General features: G+C 37.4%; 1 protein-coding gene across 1 annotated transcript in view; it reads left to right on the forward strand.

Annotated features, from left to right (window-relative positions):
• Positions 1-14,098, forward strand: part of kiaa0753 (KIAA0753 ortholog) — a 31,593-nt gene that overhangs the window by 15,632 nt on the left and 1,863 nt on the right. Inside the window, exons 7-14 of the mRNA XM_062960481.1 lie at positions 594-771; positions 2,694-2,785; positions 4,099-4,205; positions 4,444-4,531; positions 7,207-7,371; positions 9,559-9,646; positions 11,103-11,202; positions 11,303-11,524. Coding sequence (XP_062816551.1) covers positions 594-771; positions 2,694-2,785; positions 4,099-4,205; positions 4,444-4,531; positions 7,207-7,371; positions 9,559-9,646; positions 11,103-11,202; positions 11,303-11,524 — 1,040 coding nt within the window. The remainder of the gene's footprint in view (positions 1-593; positions 772-2,693; positions 2,786-4,098; positions 4,206-4,443; positions 4,532-7,206; positions 7,372-9,558; positions 9,647-11,102; positions 11,203-11,302; positions 11,525-14,098) is intronic.

Consider the following 14,098-nt stretch of genomic DNA (forward strand, 5'->3'; position numbering starts at 1 on the left):
TATTATTATTATTATTATTATTATTAGGGGTGGACTGGATGGCCTTTGGGGGTCTCTTCGCACTCTAGGATATTATTATTATTATTATTATTATTATTATTATTATTATTATTATTATTAGGGGTGGACTGGATGGCCTTTGGGGGTCTCTTCGCACTCTAGGATATTATTATTGTTATTATTATTATTATTATTATGATGGGTGGACTGGATGGCCTTTGGGGTTCTCTTTGCACTCTAGGATTCTATTATTATTATTATTATTATTATTATTATTATTATTATGGGTGGACTGGATGGCCTTTGGGGGTCTCTTCGCACTCTAGGATATTATTATTATTATTATTATTATTATTATTTTATTATTATTATTATTAGGGGTGGACTGGATGGCCTTTGGGGGTCTCTTCGCACTCTAGGATATTATTATTGTTATTATTATTATTATTATTATTATGGGTGGACTGGATGGCCTTTGGGGGTCTCTTCGCACTCTAGGATATTATTATTGTTATTATTATTATTATTATTATTATTATGGGTGGACTGGATGGCCTTTGGGGGTCCCTTCTGACTCCTCCTCTCCTCCCCAGGGCTTGGACTCCCTCCTGGCCCGGAAGGCCCCTCTTGTGGGCGGGGCTGCGGACCCCCCTCCGGCCGGACCCCCCAGGAAGAAGGAGAAGGCCATCCGGAAGCGGCCCCCGGGCAGGAAGCGGCCGACCCCGGGACCCCCTTCGCGGCCCTGGCCTGCGGGCGAGCATCCCCACACCGGTGAGCAGCATCCATTATCCTTTATAGTCCTAATAATTGTAATAATATTAGTCACATTAATAGTAATAATAATACTCATAATAAGGTTAATAATAATATTCGTAATAATGTTAATAATAATAGTCATATTAATAGTAATAATAATAGTCATGATAGTGGTGGATTGTCCTTAATAGTCATAATAATAATAATGGTCATGTCATAATAATAGTCACGATGATGGTGGATTATCCTTAATAGTCATAATAATAGTCATGATGGTGATGGATTGTCCTTAATAGTCATAATAATAGTCATAATAATAATAATGGTCATGTCATAATAATAGTCATAATAATAATAATGGTCATGTCATAATAATAGTCTTGATGGTGGTGGATTATCCTTAATAGTCATAATAATAGTCATAATAATAATAATGGTCATGTCATAATAATAGTCATAATAATAATAATAATGGTCATGTCATAATAATAGTCTTGATGGTGATGGATTATCCTTAATAGTCATAATAATAATAATGGTCAAGTCATAATAATAGTCACGATGATGGTGGATTGTCCTTAATAGTCATAAAAATAGTCATAATAATAATAATGGTCATGTCATAATAATAGTCATAATAATAATAATGGTCAAGTCATAATAATAGTCATAATAATAATAATGGTCATGTCATAATAATAGTCATAATAATAATAATAATAATAATGGTCATGTCATAATAATAGTCTTGATGGTGATGGATTATCCTTAATAGTCATAATAATAATAACGGTCAAGTCATAATAATAGTCACGATGATGGTGGATTATCCTTAATAGTCATAATAATAGTCATAATAATAATAATGGTCATGTCATAATAATAGTCATAATAATAATAATAATGGTCAAGTCATAATAATAGTCTTGATGGTGGTGGATTATCCTTAATAGTCATAATAATAGTCATAATAATAATAATGGTCATGTCATAATAATAGTCACGATGATGGTGGATTGTCCTTAATAGTCATAATAATAATAATGGTCATGTCATAATAATAATAGTCATAATAATAATAATGGTCAAGTCATAATAATAGTCACGATGGTGGTGGATTATCCTTAATAGTCATAATAATAGTCATAATAATAATAATGGTCATGTCATAATAATAGTCACGATGATGGTGGATTGTCCTTAATAGTCATAATAATAGTCATAATAATAATAATGGTCATGTCATAATAATAGTCATAATAATAATAATGGTCATGTCATAATAATAATAGTCATAATAATAATAATGGTCAAGTCATAATAATAGTCACGATGGTGGTGGATTATCCTTAATAGTCATAATAATAATAATGGTCATGTCATAATAATAGTCACGATGATGGTGGATTGTCCTTAATAGTCATAATAATAGTCATAATAATAATAATGGTCATGTCATAATAATAGTCATAATAATAATAATGGTCATGTCATAATAATAATAGTCATAATAATAATAATGGTCAAGTCATAATAATAGTCACGATGGTGGTGGATTATCCTTAATAGTCATAATAATAGTCATAATAATAATAGTGGTCATGTCATAATAATAGTCATTTCATAATAATGGTAATAATAATAGTCATATTAATAGTAATAATAATAGTCATGATAGTGGTGGATTATCCTTAATAGTCATAATAATAATAATAATGGTCAAGTCATAATAATAGTCACGATGATGGTGGATTATCCTTAATAGTCATAATAATAATAGTGGTCATGTCATAATAATAGTCATTTCATAATAATGGTAATAATAATAATAGTCATATTAATAGTAATAATAATAGTCATGATGGTCCTAATAATAGTCACAATAATAGTCATGTCATAATCATAGTGATGGTGGTGTTGGTGGTCTTTTCCTTCAGGGGAGCCTCCAGGGTCGGGCGAAGGGCCCCCCAAAGCGAGTCCGGTCGCTGCTCGTCGGAAGGGACCCCCGGCGCGCCTTCTGACGAAAGAGGTTGGTCTAGATGCCCTTCTTTGTACAGAATACCAGATCCTTCTCTTTGGCCCATTTATATAGGGGCTCTCACATACCAGAGGGTCATTGACGTTTGATGGATTGTTAGGTTCTCTTCTCCCAGTTGTGCTGTGGGTCAGTCTTCCACCAGAAGAAAGCACCAAGACACACGCTGGTTGATTCCAACAGGTTTTTATTGTACAGAATACCAGAACCTTCTCTTTGGCCCATTGATATAGGGGCTCTCAGAAGGTAATTGAGGTTTTATGGCTGGCATCTGTTCTTTGTCAGCCGACCGGAGATGTCAAAGATTGGAGATCATGACATAACAGGTTTTTATTGTACAGAATACCAGAACCTTCTCTTTGGCCCATTTATATAGGGGCTCTCACATACCAGAGGGTCATTGAGGTTTGATGGCTGGCATCTGTTCTTTGTCAGCCAACCGGAGATGTCAAAGATTGGAGATCATGACATAACAGGTTTTTATTGTACAGAATACCAGAACCTTCTCTTTGGCCCATTTATATAGGGGCTCTCACATACCAGAGGGTCATTGAGGTTTGATGGCTGGCATCTGTTCTTTGTCAGCCAACCGGAGATGTCAAAGATTGGAGATCATGACATAACAGGTTTTATTGTACAGAATACCAGAACCTTCTCTTTGGCCCATTGATATGGGGGCTCTCAGAAGGTAATGGAGGTTTTATGGCTGGCATCTGTTCTTTGTCAGCCGACCGGAGATGTCAAAGATTTGAGATCATGACATAACAGGTTTTATTGTACAGAATACCAGAACCTTCTCTTTGGCCCATTGATATGGGGGCTCTCAGAAGGTAATTGAGGTTTTATGGCTGGCATCTGTTCTTTGTCAGCCGACCGGAGATGTCAAAGATTGGAGATCATGACATAACAGGTTTTATTGTACAGAATACCAGAACCTTCTCTTTGGCCCATTGATATGGGGGCTCTCAGAAGGTAATTGAGGTTTTATGGCTGGCATCTGTTCTTTGTCAGCCGACCGGAGATGTCAAAGATTGGAGATCATGACATAACAGGTTTTATTGTACAGAATACCAGAACCTTCTCTTTGGCCCATTGATATGGGGGCTCTCAGAAGGTAATTGAGGTTTTATGGCTGGCATCTGTTCTTTGTCAGCCGACCAGAAATGTCAAAGACTGGAGATCATGACACTATAGAAGACTGGGTGGCCATCTGATGGGAGGGATTGCCTTGTGTCCTTCCTGGTGGAAAAGGGTCAGACTGGATGCCCTTTGGGGTCCCTTCCAGCTTCTCCTCCTCCCGCTTGCAGGGCTTCCGAGAGCCCACCCTCTCGTTCCGGATGAAGGAGGTGAAGCCCCCCTTGAAAGGCGGGGGACGGACCCCCCGGGTGCCCCCCACCTCGGCCCCCCCACAACGGTAGGCATTCATATCATTACATTATTATTATTATTATTATATTTAATATTTATTTATTAATATTTTGTTAATATTTATTAACATAGATATTTGTTATTTATTATTAATATTAAATGTTGTGTTCATTCATATCATTACATGATTATTGTTAATATTATCGTTATTATATTTAATATTCAATTATTACTATTATTATATTATTAGTTGCATTTCTCTTTGTTCTCACCGGCAAAACCAGGTCTGCGGCGGAGAAGTCGGTGTTGGCGGAAAAGGAGGAAGAGCAGGGCGAGCGCGCGGTGCTGGAGCCGCTCCTGGAGCGAGTGCAGGTGGGTCAACATGTGGGGAGGGCGGGTGTAATGAAGTACGAATTTTGGTTTACAGATGTGATGTTTAGAAACGTAGCTGCTTCTGTAGAAATGGAACTATTGAAACCAGGGAAGTTCAAATATCGGCCTGTGCTCTGATGAGGCACAGGGAAGATTGATTCCAGGTTGATGGGATCAAGGAGACTCAATTGTTCATTTTGAGTCAGTTTTAAATAAGTTTGGTGACTTATTTAATGTAGTCTGTGCTCTAAGGAGGCACAGGGAATAGACTGGTTCCAGGTTTAGGGAAACCAGAGAAGTTCAAATCTCAGCCTGTGCTCTGATGAGGCACAGGGAAGATTGATTCCAGGTTGATGGGATCAAGGAGACTCAATTGTTTATTTTGAGTCGGTTTTAAATAAGTTTGGTGACTTATTTAATGTAGTCTGTGCTCTAAGGAGGCACAGGGAATAGCCTGGTTCCAGGTTTAGGGAAACCAGGGAAGTTCAAATCTCAGTCTGTGCTCTGATGAGGCACAGGGAAGATTGATTCCAGGTTGATGGGATCAAGGAGACTCAATTGTTCATTTTGAGTCGGTTTTAAATAAGTTTGGTGACTTATTTAATGTAGTCTGTGCTCTAAGGAGGCACAGGGAATAGCCTGGTTCCAGGTTTAGGGAAACCAGGGAAGTTCAAATCTCAGTCTGTGCTCTGATGAGGCACAGGGAAGATTGATTCCAGGTTGATGGGATCAAGGAGACTCAATTGTTCATTTTGAGTCGGTTTTAAATAAGTTTGGTGACTTATTTAATGTAGTCTGTGCTCTAAGGAGGCACAGGGAATAGCCTGGTTCCAGGTTTAGGGAAACCAGGGAAGTTCAAATCTCAGCCTGTGCTCTGATGAGGCACAGGGAAGATTGATTCCAGGTTGATGGGATCAAGGAGACTCAATTGTTCATTTTGAGTCGGTTTTAAATAAGTTTGGTGACTTATTTAATGTAGTCTGTGCTCTAAGGAGGCACAGGGAATAGCCTGGTTCCAGGTTTAGGGAAACCAGGGAAGTTCAAATCTCAGTCTGTGCTCTGATGAGGCACAGGGAATAGACTGGTTCCAGGTTGATGGGATCAAGGAGACTCAATTATTTATTTTGAGTCAGTTTTAAATAAGTTTGGTGACTTATTTAATGTAGTCTGTGCTCTGATGAGGCACAGGGAATAGACTGGTTCCAGGTTTAGGGAAACCAGGGAAGTTCAAATCTCAGCCTGTGCTCTGATGAGGCACAGGGAAGATTGATTCCAGGTTGATGGGATCAAGGAGACTCAATTGTTCATTTTAAATAAGTTTGGTGACTTATTTAATGTAGTCTGTGCTCTGATGAAGCACAGGGAATAGACTGGTTCCAGGTTTAGGGAAACCAGGGAAGTTCAAATCTCAGTCTGTGATCTGAGAGTCACAGGGAAAGACTGGTTCCAGGTTTAGGGAAACCAGGGAAGTTCAAATATCAGCCTGTGCTCTGATGAGGCACAGGGAATAGACTGGTTCCAGGTTTAGGGAAACCAGGGAAGTTCAAATATCAGCCTGTGCTCCAATGAGGCACAGGGAATAGACTGGTTCCAGGTTTAGGGAAACCAGGGAAGTTCAAATCTCAGTCTGTGATCTGAGAGTCACAGGGAAAGACTGGTTCCAGGTTTAGGGAAACCAGGGAAGTTCAAATCTCAGTCTGTGCTCTGATGAGGCACAGGGAATAGACTGGTTCCAGGTTGATGGGATCAAGGAGACTCAATTATTTATTTTGAGTCAGTTTTAAATAAGTTTGGTGACTTATTTAATGTAGTCTGTGCTCTGATGAGGCACAGGGAATAGACTGGTTCCAGGTTTAGGGAAACCAGGGAAGTTCAAATCTCAGCCTGTGCTCCAATGAGGCACAGGGAAGATTGATTCCAGGTTGATGGGATCAAGGAGACTCAATTATTTATTTTGAGTCGGTTTTAAATAAGTTTGGTGACTTATTTAATGTAGTCTGTGCTCTGATGAGGCACAGAGAATAGACTGGTTCCAGGTTTAGGGAAACCAGGGAAGTTCAAATCTCAGCCTGTGCTCTGATGAGGCACAGGGAAGATTGATTCCAGGTTGATGGGATCAAGGAGACTCAATTGTTCATTTTGAGTCGGTTTTAAATAAGTTTGGTGACTTATTGAATGTAGTCTGTGTCCTGGGAAGGCACAGAGAATCTGTGATAGTATATCACAGGGGTGACTGTGGTTTGAAGTCACCGGATGGTCCAAGTTTCAGACTTTGGGAACCAATCCCAGCTGGACTCACAGAGATACACTGAAGTTACAGTTAGGAAGGAGCAGAGGAATAGTAAAAGAAGTAATACAGTAAGTAAAAGAAGTGATACTTTAGAGAGTGGATTCATCTCATTCTAGTATTGTAACTGTTAATAAGAGTACCTCTAAGTGAGAAACACCATTGTAACCACTAAGCTCTTTGCCTGAATAAACTTGTTATTGTTCTTCCAACATTGAAGCCTCTGTCGCATATATTCTAAAACAAGTTAGGCTACCCTTTGAAGTAAAAGTAAACATCTCCCTGTGTCTTTGGTGGTTGCATCTTTCCAAATTGGTGGCAGTCATGGCCCTGACGCTATCCGTTCTATCCTTCCTCTCTCCTTCCTTCCATTCTGTCCTTTGTACAGAAGGCGACCCTCTCCCTGGAGAAAAGTGGGGGGCGAATGGACCGGGAAGACGGGCCCCGAAGGGACTGGGACCCCCACGAGGGACCCCCTTCACAGCGAGAGGAAGTGACGGACGTCGACCTGGGCCTGGCGGAGGAGATGTTGCGGAGGATGCAGGAGATCGAGGTAAACGGGGCCCCGATATCGAGGTGGTGAGTAAATTAGGACTGGACATCATGAGGTTTAATGGACCTTAAGAAGCATTGCTAATAACACGGCAGCAGGAGATGGAGAAGAGATGTTGCAGAGGATGCAGGAGATCAAGGTAGATGGGGCCCCGATATCGAGGTGGTGAGTGAATTAGAACCAGATATTCTGAGGTTTAATGGGCCTTAAGAAGCATTACTAATAACACGGCAGCAGAAGATGGGGAGGAGATGCTGCAGAGGATGCAGGAGATCAAGGTAAACGGGGCCCCGATATCGAGGTGGTGAGTAAATTAGGACTGGACATCATGAGGTTTAATGGACCTTAAGAAGCATTGCTAATAACACGGCAGCAGGAGATGGAGAAGAGATGTTGCAGAGGATGCAGGAGATCAAGGTAGATGGGGCCCCGATATCGAGGTGGTGAGTGAATTAGAACCAGATATTCTGAGGTTTAATGGGCCTTAAGAAGCATTGCTAATAACACGGCAGCAAGAGATGGGGATGAGATGCTGCAAAGGATGCAGGAGATCGAGGTAAACGGGGCCCCGATATCGAGGTGGTGAGTGAATTAGAACCAGATATTCTGAGGTTTAATGGGCCTTAAGAAGCATTGCTAATAACAAGGCAGCAGGAGATGGGGAGGAGATGCTTCGGTGGATGCAGGAGATCGAGGAAAACAGGGCCCTGATATCAAGGTGGTGAGTGAATTAGGACCGGACACCCTGAGGAGTGAGGTTTAATGGGCCTCAAGAAGTATTGCTAATAACATGGCACCAGGAGATGGAGAGGAGATGCTGCAGGAGATCGAGGTAAACAGGGCTCCCCAATATACAGGATAGCTTTGACAGTGTGGGGAGTGAATTAGGACATTCTGAGGTTTAATGGGCCTTAAGAAGCATTGTTAATAACACGGCAGTAGGAGATGGGAGAGGAGATGCTGTGGAGGATGCAGGAGATTGGGGTAAATGGGGCCCCGATATCGCGGATCGCTTTGACAGTGTGGGGAGTGAATTAGAACCGGACATCCTGAGGTTTAATGGGCCTCAAGAAGCATTGCTAATAACAAGGCTGCAGGAGATGGAGAGGAGATGCTGCGGAGGATGCAGGAGATCAAGGTAAACGGGGCCCCGATATCGCGGATCGTTTTGACGGTGTGGGGAGTGAATTAGAACTGGACATCCTGAGGTTTAATGGGCCTTAAGAAGCATTGCTAATAACAAGGCAGCAGGAGATGGGGAGGAGATGCTGCGGAGGATGCAGGAGATCGAGGTAAACAGGGCTCCCCAATATACGGGATAGTTTTGACAGTGTGGGGAGTGAATTAGAACCGGATATCCTGAGGTTTAATGGGCCTTAAGAAGCATTACTAATAACACGGCAGCAGAAGATGGGGAGGAGATGCTGCAGAGGATGCAGGAGATCGAGGTAAACGGGGCCCCGATATCGAGGTGGTGAGTGAATTAGAACCAGATATTCTGAGGTTTAATGGGCCTCAAAAAGCATTGCTAATAACAAGGCAGCAGGAGATCTCTGGAGGAGGATGCAGGAGATCGAAGTAAACAGGGCACCCCAATATCAGGGATAGCTTTGACAGTGTGGGGAGTGAATTAGAACAGGACATCCTGAGGTTTAATGGGCCTTAAGAAGCATTGTTAATGACAAGGCAGCAGGAGATGGAGAGGAGATGCTGCAAAGGATGCAGGAGGTAAACAGGGGGCCCCGATATCATGGATCAATTTCACGGTGTGGGGAGTGAATTAGAACCGGACATTCTGAGGTTTAATGGGCCTTAAGAAGCATTGTTAATAACAAGGCAGTAGGAGATGGAGAGGAGATGCTGCAGAGGATGCAGGAAATCGAGGTAAACAGGGCTCCCCAATATACGGGATAGTTTTGACAGTGTGAGGAGTGAATTAGAACCGGACATCCTGAGGTTTAATGGGCCTTAAGAAGCATTGCTTAAAACAAGGCAGCAGGAGACGACGACAGGATCCCAGCTGAACTGTTTACGATCTCGAAGATGATGCTGTCAAGGTGTATATACGATTGTAAGCTAATATGAGTCCCCAGGAGAGAAATAAATAGATAGTAGTAGTAGTAGTAGTAATAATAATAATAATAATAATAATAATAATAATAATAACGAATGCATAATTGCCTACAGCGCTCCCAGGAGGCCGTGCGGCGGCGCTACCATCGGCTGGTCTATTCGGACGTTGAATTTTGTGCCCCGGAGACGAAAGACAATTCGGGTGAGCCTCTCTTCCCTTAATAATAATAATAACAACAATAATAACAACAATAACAATAATATATTTTATTTGCCCCCGCCTCGAGCGGAAAGGAGAGGCAGGTAATAAATTAGAAAATATTATTATAATATATTTTATTATCACATTATATTTTTATAGAAATTATATTGTTATTAAAGTTCTATTGGTGTTGTTATTACGTCATTATTACATTATTGGTATTATTAAATTATTACATTATTATTGTTATTACAATATTGATGTTATTAAATTGTTATTATTACATTATTATTATTGCATTATTGGTATTATCATTATTAAATTATTATATTATTATCATTATTACAATATAGTTGTTATTATTAAATTATTGTTATTATTATTATTGCATTATTGGTATTATCATTATTAAATTTTTATTGTTGTTATTATTATTGTTATGTCTTTATGTTACTTAATATTATTATTGTTATTATTATTACGTCTTTACATTACTCAATATTATTGTTGTTGTTATTATTATTGTTATGCCTTTACGTCACTTAATATTATTATTGGTATTATTATTATGTCTTTACATTACTCAACATTATTGCTATATTATTATTGTTATGCCTTTACGTCACTTAATATTATTATTGTTATTATTATTGTTATGCCTTTACGTCACATAATATTATTATTGGTATTATTATTATGTCTTTACATTACTCAATATTATTATTGTTATTATTATTATTGTTAGGTCTTTACGTCACTTAATATTATTGTTAATATTATTATGTCCTTACATTACTCAATATTATTATTGTTATTATTATTACATCTTTACATTACTCAACATTATTGCTATTATTATTATTGTTATGCCTTTATGTCACTTAATATTATTGTTGTTATTATTATTGTTATTATTATTATGTCTTTACATTACTCAATATTATTATTCTTGTTATTATTATTGCTATGCATTTACGTCACTTAATATTATTGTTATTATTATTATGTCTTTACATTACTCAACATTATTGCTATATTATTATTGTTATGCCTTTACATCACTCAATACTATTGTTGTTAATATTATTATGTCTTTACATTACTCAATATTATTATTGTTATTATTGTTATGTCTTTACGTCACTTAATATTATTGTTATTATTATTATGTCTTTACATTACTCAATATTATTATTGATATTATTGTTATGCATTTACATTACTTAATATTATTGATGTCATTATTATTATGTCTTTACATTACTCAATATCATTATTGTTATTATTATTGTTATGCCTTTACGTCACTTAATATTATTGATGTCGTTATTATTATGATGTCTTTACATTACTCAACATTATTGTTATTATTATTATTGTTATGCCTTTACGTCACTTAATATTGTTGTTGTTATTATTGTTGTGCCTTACTTGTTGTTGTTGTGATGCCTTTCAGAGGGTCTGGCCCCTCCCGCTCCCATCTGGGTCACTCAGTCCTTGAGCCGCAAGGAGGAGCCGCAAGTGGACATTGTCCTGGAGAGGCCCTCGGACACCAAGTGAGTGAGGGAGTGAGGGAGTGAGTGGACACTTGGGTCCCGTGGGTCTTTTTGGGGGGCTGTGGGGGGTTCTCACCTTTGCCCTGCTCTGTCCCCACAGCGCCGTGCAAGACGAGGAGGAGGGGTCTGAGGAGGGGTCCGTGTGCCCTTGCCCGAGGACGAGTGGGGCTCACCGGGGTCCCGGTGGTGGCGTGACCTTTCTCCATGTCCCCCAAGACGTGCTGCAAGGCCTGGCCGACTACAGGTCCCGCTTCCAGCAACACCTGCGGCTCATGGCCCACGAGGCCGTGGGGAGCTTCGACCCCTGGCGCATCGCAGAGAGGTCAGCCTCACCCTCCATCACAATAATAATATCCTAGTAATTCAGTATTCCTTTATGGAAGCAATAATAACAATAATAATACATAATAATAATAATAATAATACCAGTACAAGAAAGCCGCACTACAAACTAGAGCCGACAGCTGGTACAACAAAACATTGCATGGAATATCTATCTTGATTGCTGTGTCATACAATAAAATAATAATATAATAATATCCTAGCAATTCTGTATTCCTTTATGGAAGCAATAATAATAATAATAATACCAGTACAAGAAAACCGCACTACAAACTAGAGCCGACAACTGATACAACAAAACATTGCATGGAATATCTATCTTGATGGCTGTGTCATACAATAAAATAATAATAATAATAATAATAATAATAATAATAATAATAATATCCTAGTAATTCTGTATTCCTTTATGGAAGCAATAATAATAATAATAACACCAGTACAAGAAAACCGCACTACAAACTAGAGCTGACAGCTGGTGCAACAAAACATTGCATGGAATATCTATCTTGATTGCTGTGTCATACAATAAAATAATAATAATAATAATATCCTAGCAATTCTGTATTCCTTTATGGAAGCAATAATAATAATAATAATACCAGTACAAGAAAGCCGCACTACAAACTAGAGCCGACAGCTGGTACAACAAAACATTGCATGGAATATCTATCTTGATAGCTGTGTCATACAATAAAATAATAATAATAATAATAATATCCTAGCAATTCTGTATTCCTTTATGGAAGCAATAATAATAATAATAATACCAGTACAAGAAAACCGCACTACAAACTAGAGCTGACAGCTGGTACAACAAAACATTGCATGGAATATCTATCTTGATGGCTGTGTAATACAATAAAATAATAATAATAATAATAATAATAATAATAATAATAATAATAATAATAATAATAATATCCTAGCAATTCTGTATTCCTTTATGGAAGCAATAATAATAATAATAATACCAGTACAAGAAAACCGCACTACAAACTAGAGCTGACAGCTGGTACAACAAAACATTGCATGTATCTATCTTGATTGCTGTGTAATACAATAAAATAATAATAATAATAATAATAATAATAATAATAATAATAATAATATCCTAGCAATTCTGTATTCCTTTATGGAAGCAATAATAATAATAATAATACCAGTACAAGAAAACCGCACTACAAACTAGAGCCGACAGCTGGTACAACAAAACATTGCATGGAATATCTATCTTGATTGCTGTGTCATACAATAAAATAATAATAATAATAATATCCTAGCAATTCTGTATTCCTTTATGGAAGCAATAATAATAATAATAATACCAGTACAAGAAAACCGCACTACAAACTAGAGCTGGCAGCTGGTACAACAAAACATTGCATGGAATATCTATCTTGATTGCTGTGTAATACAATAAAATAATAATAATAATAATATCCTAGCAATTCTGTATTCCTTTATGGAAGCAATAATAATAATAATAATACCAGTACAAGAAAACCGTACTACAAACTAGAGCTGACAGCTGGTGCAATAAAACATTGCATGGAATATCTATCTTGATTGCTGTGTCATACAATAAAATAATAATAATAATAATAATAATAATAATAATAATAATAATAATAATAATATCCTAGTAATTCTGTATTCCTTTATGGAAGCAATAATAATAATAATAATACCAGTACAAGAAAACCGCACTACAAACTAGAGCTGACAGCTGGTACAACAAAACATTGCATGTATCTATCTTGATTGCTGTGTAATACAATAAAATAATAATAATAATAATAATAATAATAATAATAATAATAATAATAATAATAATAATATCCTAGCAATTCTGTATTCCTTTATGGAAGCAATAATAATAATAATAATACCAGTACAAGAAAACCGCACTACAAACTAGAGCCGACAGCTGGTACAACAAAACATTGCATGGAATATCTATCTTGATTGCTGTGTCATACAATAAAATAATAATAATAATAATATCCTAGCAATTCTGTATTCCTTTATGGAAGCAATAATAATAATAATAATACCAGTACAAGAAAACCGCACTACAAACTAGAGCTGGCAGCTGGTACAACAAAACATTGCATGGAATATCTATCTTGATTGCTGTGTAATACAATAAAATAATAATAATAATAATATCCTAGCAATTCTGTATTCCTTTATGGAAGCAATAATAATAATAATAATACCAGTACAAGAAAACCGTACTACAAACTAGAGCTGACAGCTGGTGCAATAAAACATTGCATGGAATATCTATCTTGATTGCTGTGTCATACAATAAAATAATAATAATAATAATAATATCCTAGCAATTCTGTATTCCTTTATGGAAGCAATAATAATAATAATAATATCAGTACAAGAAAACCGCACTACAAACTAGAGCCGACAGCTGGTACAACAAAACATTGCATGGAATATCTATCTTGATGGCTGTGTAATACAATAAAATAATAATAATAATAATATCCTAGCAATTCTGTATTCCTTTATGGAAGCAATAATAATAATAATAATA

This window comes from Anolis carolinensis, unplaced genomic scaffold, assembly GCF_035594765.1.
Source record: "Anolis carolinensis isolate JA03-04 unplaced genomic scaffold, rAnoCar3.1.pri scaffold_7, whole genome shotgun sequence".
Classification (NCBI taxonomy): domain Eukaryota; kingdom Metazoa; phylum Chordata; class Lepidosauria; order Squamata; family Dactyloidae; genus Anolis; species Anolis carolinensis.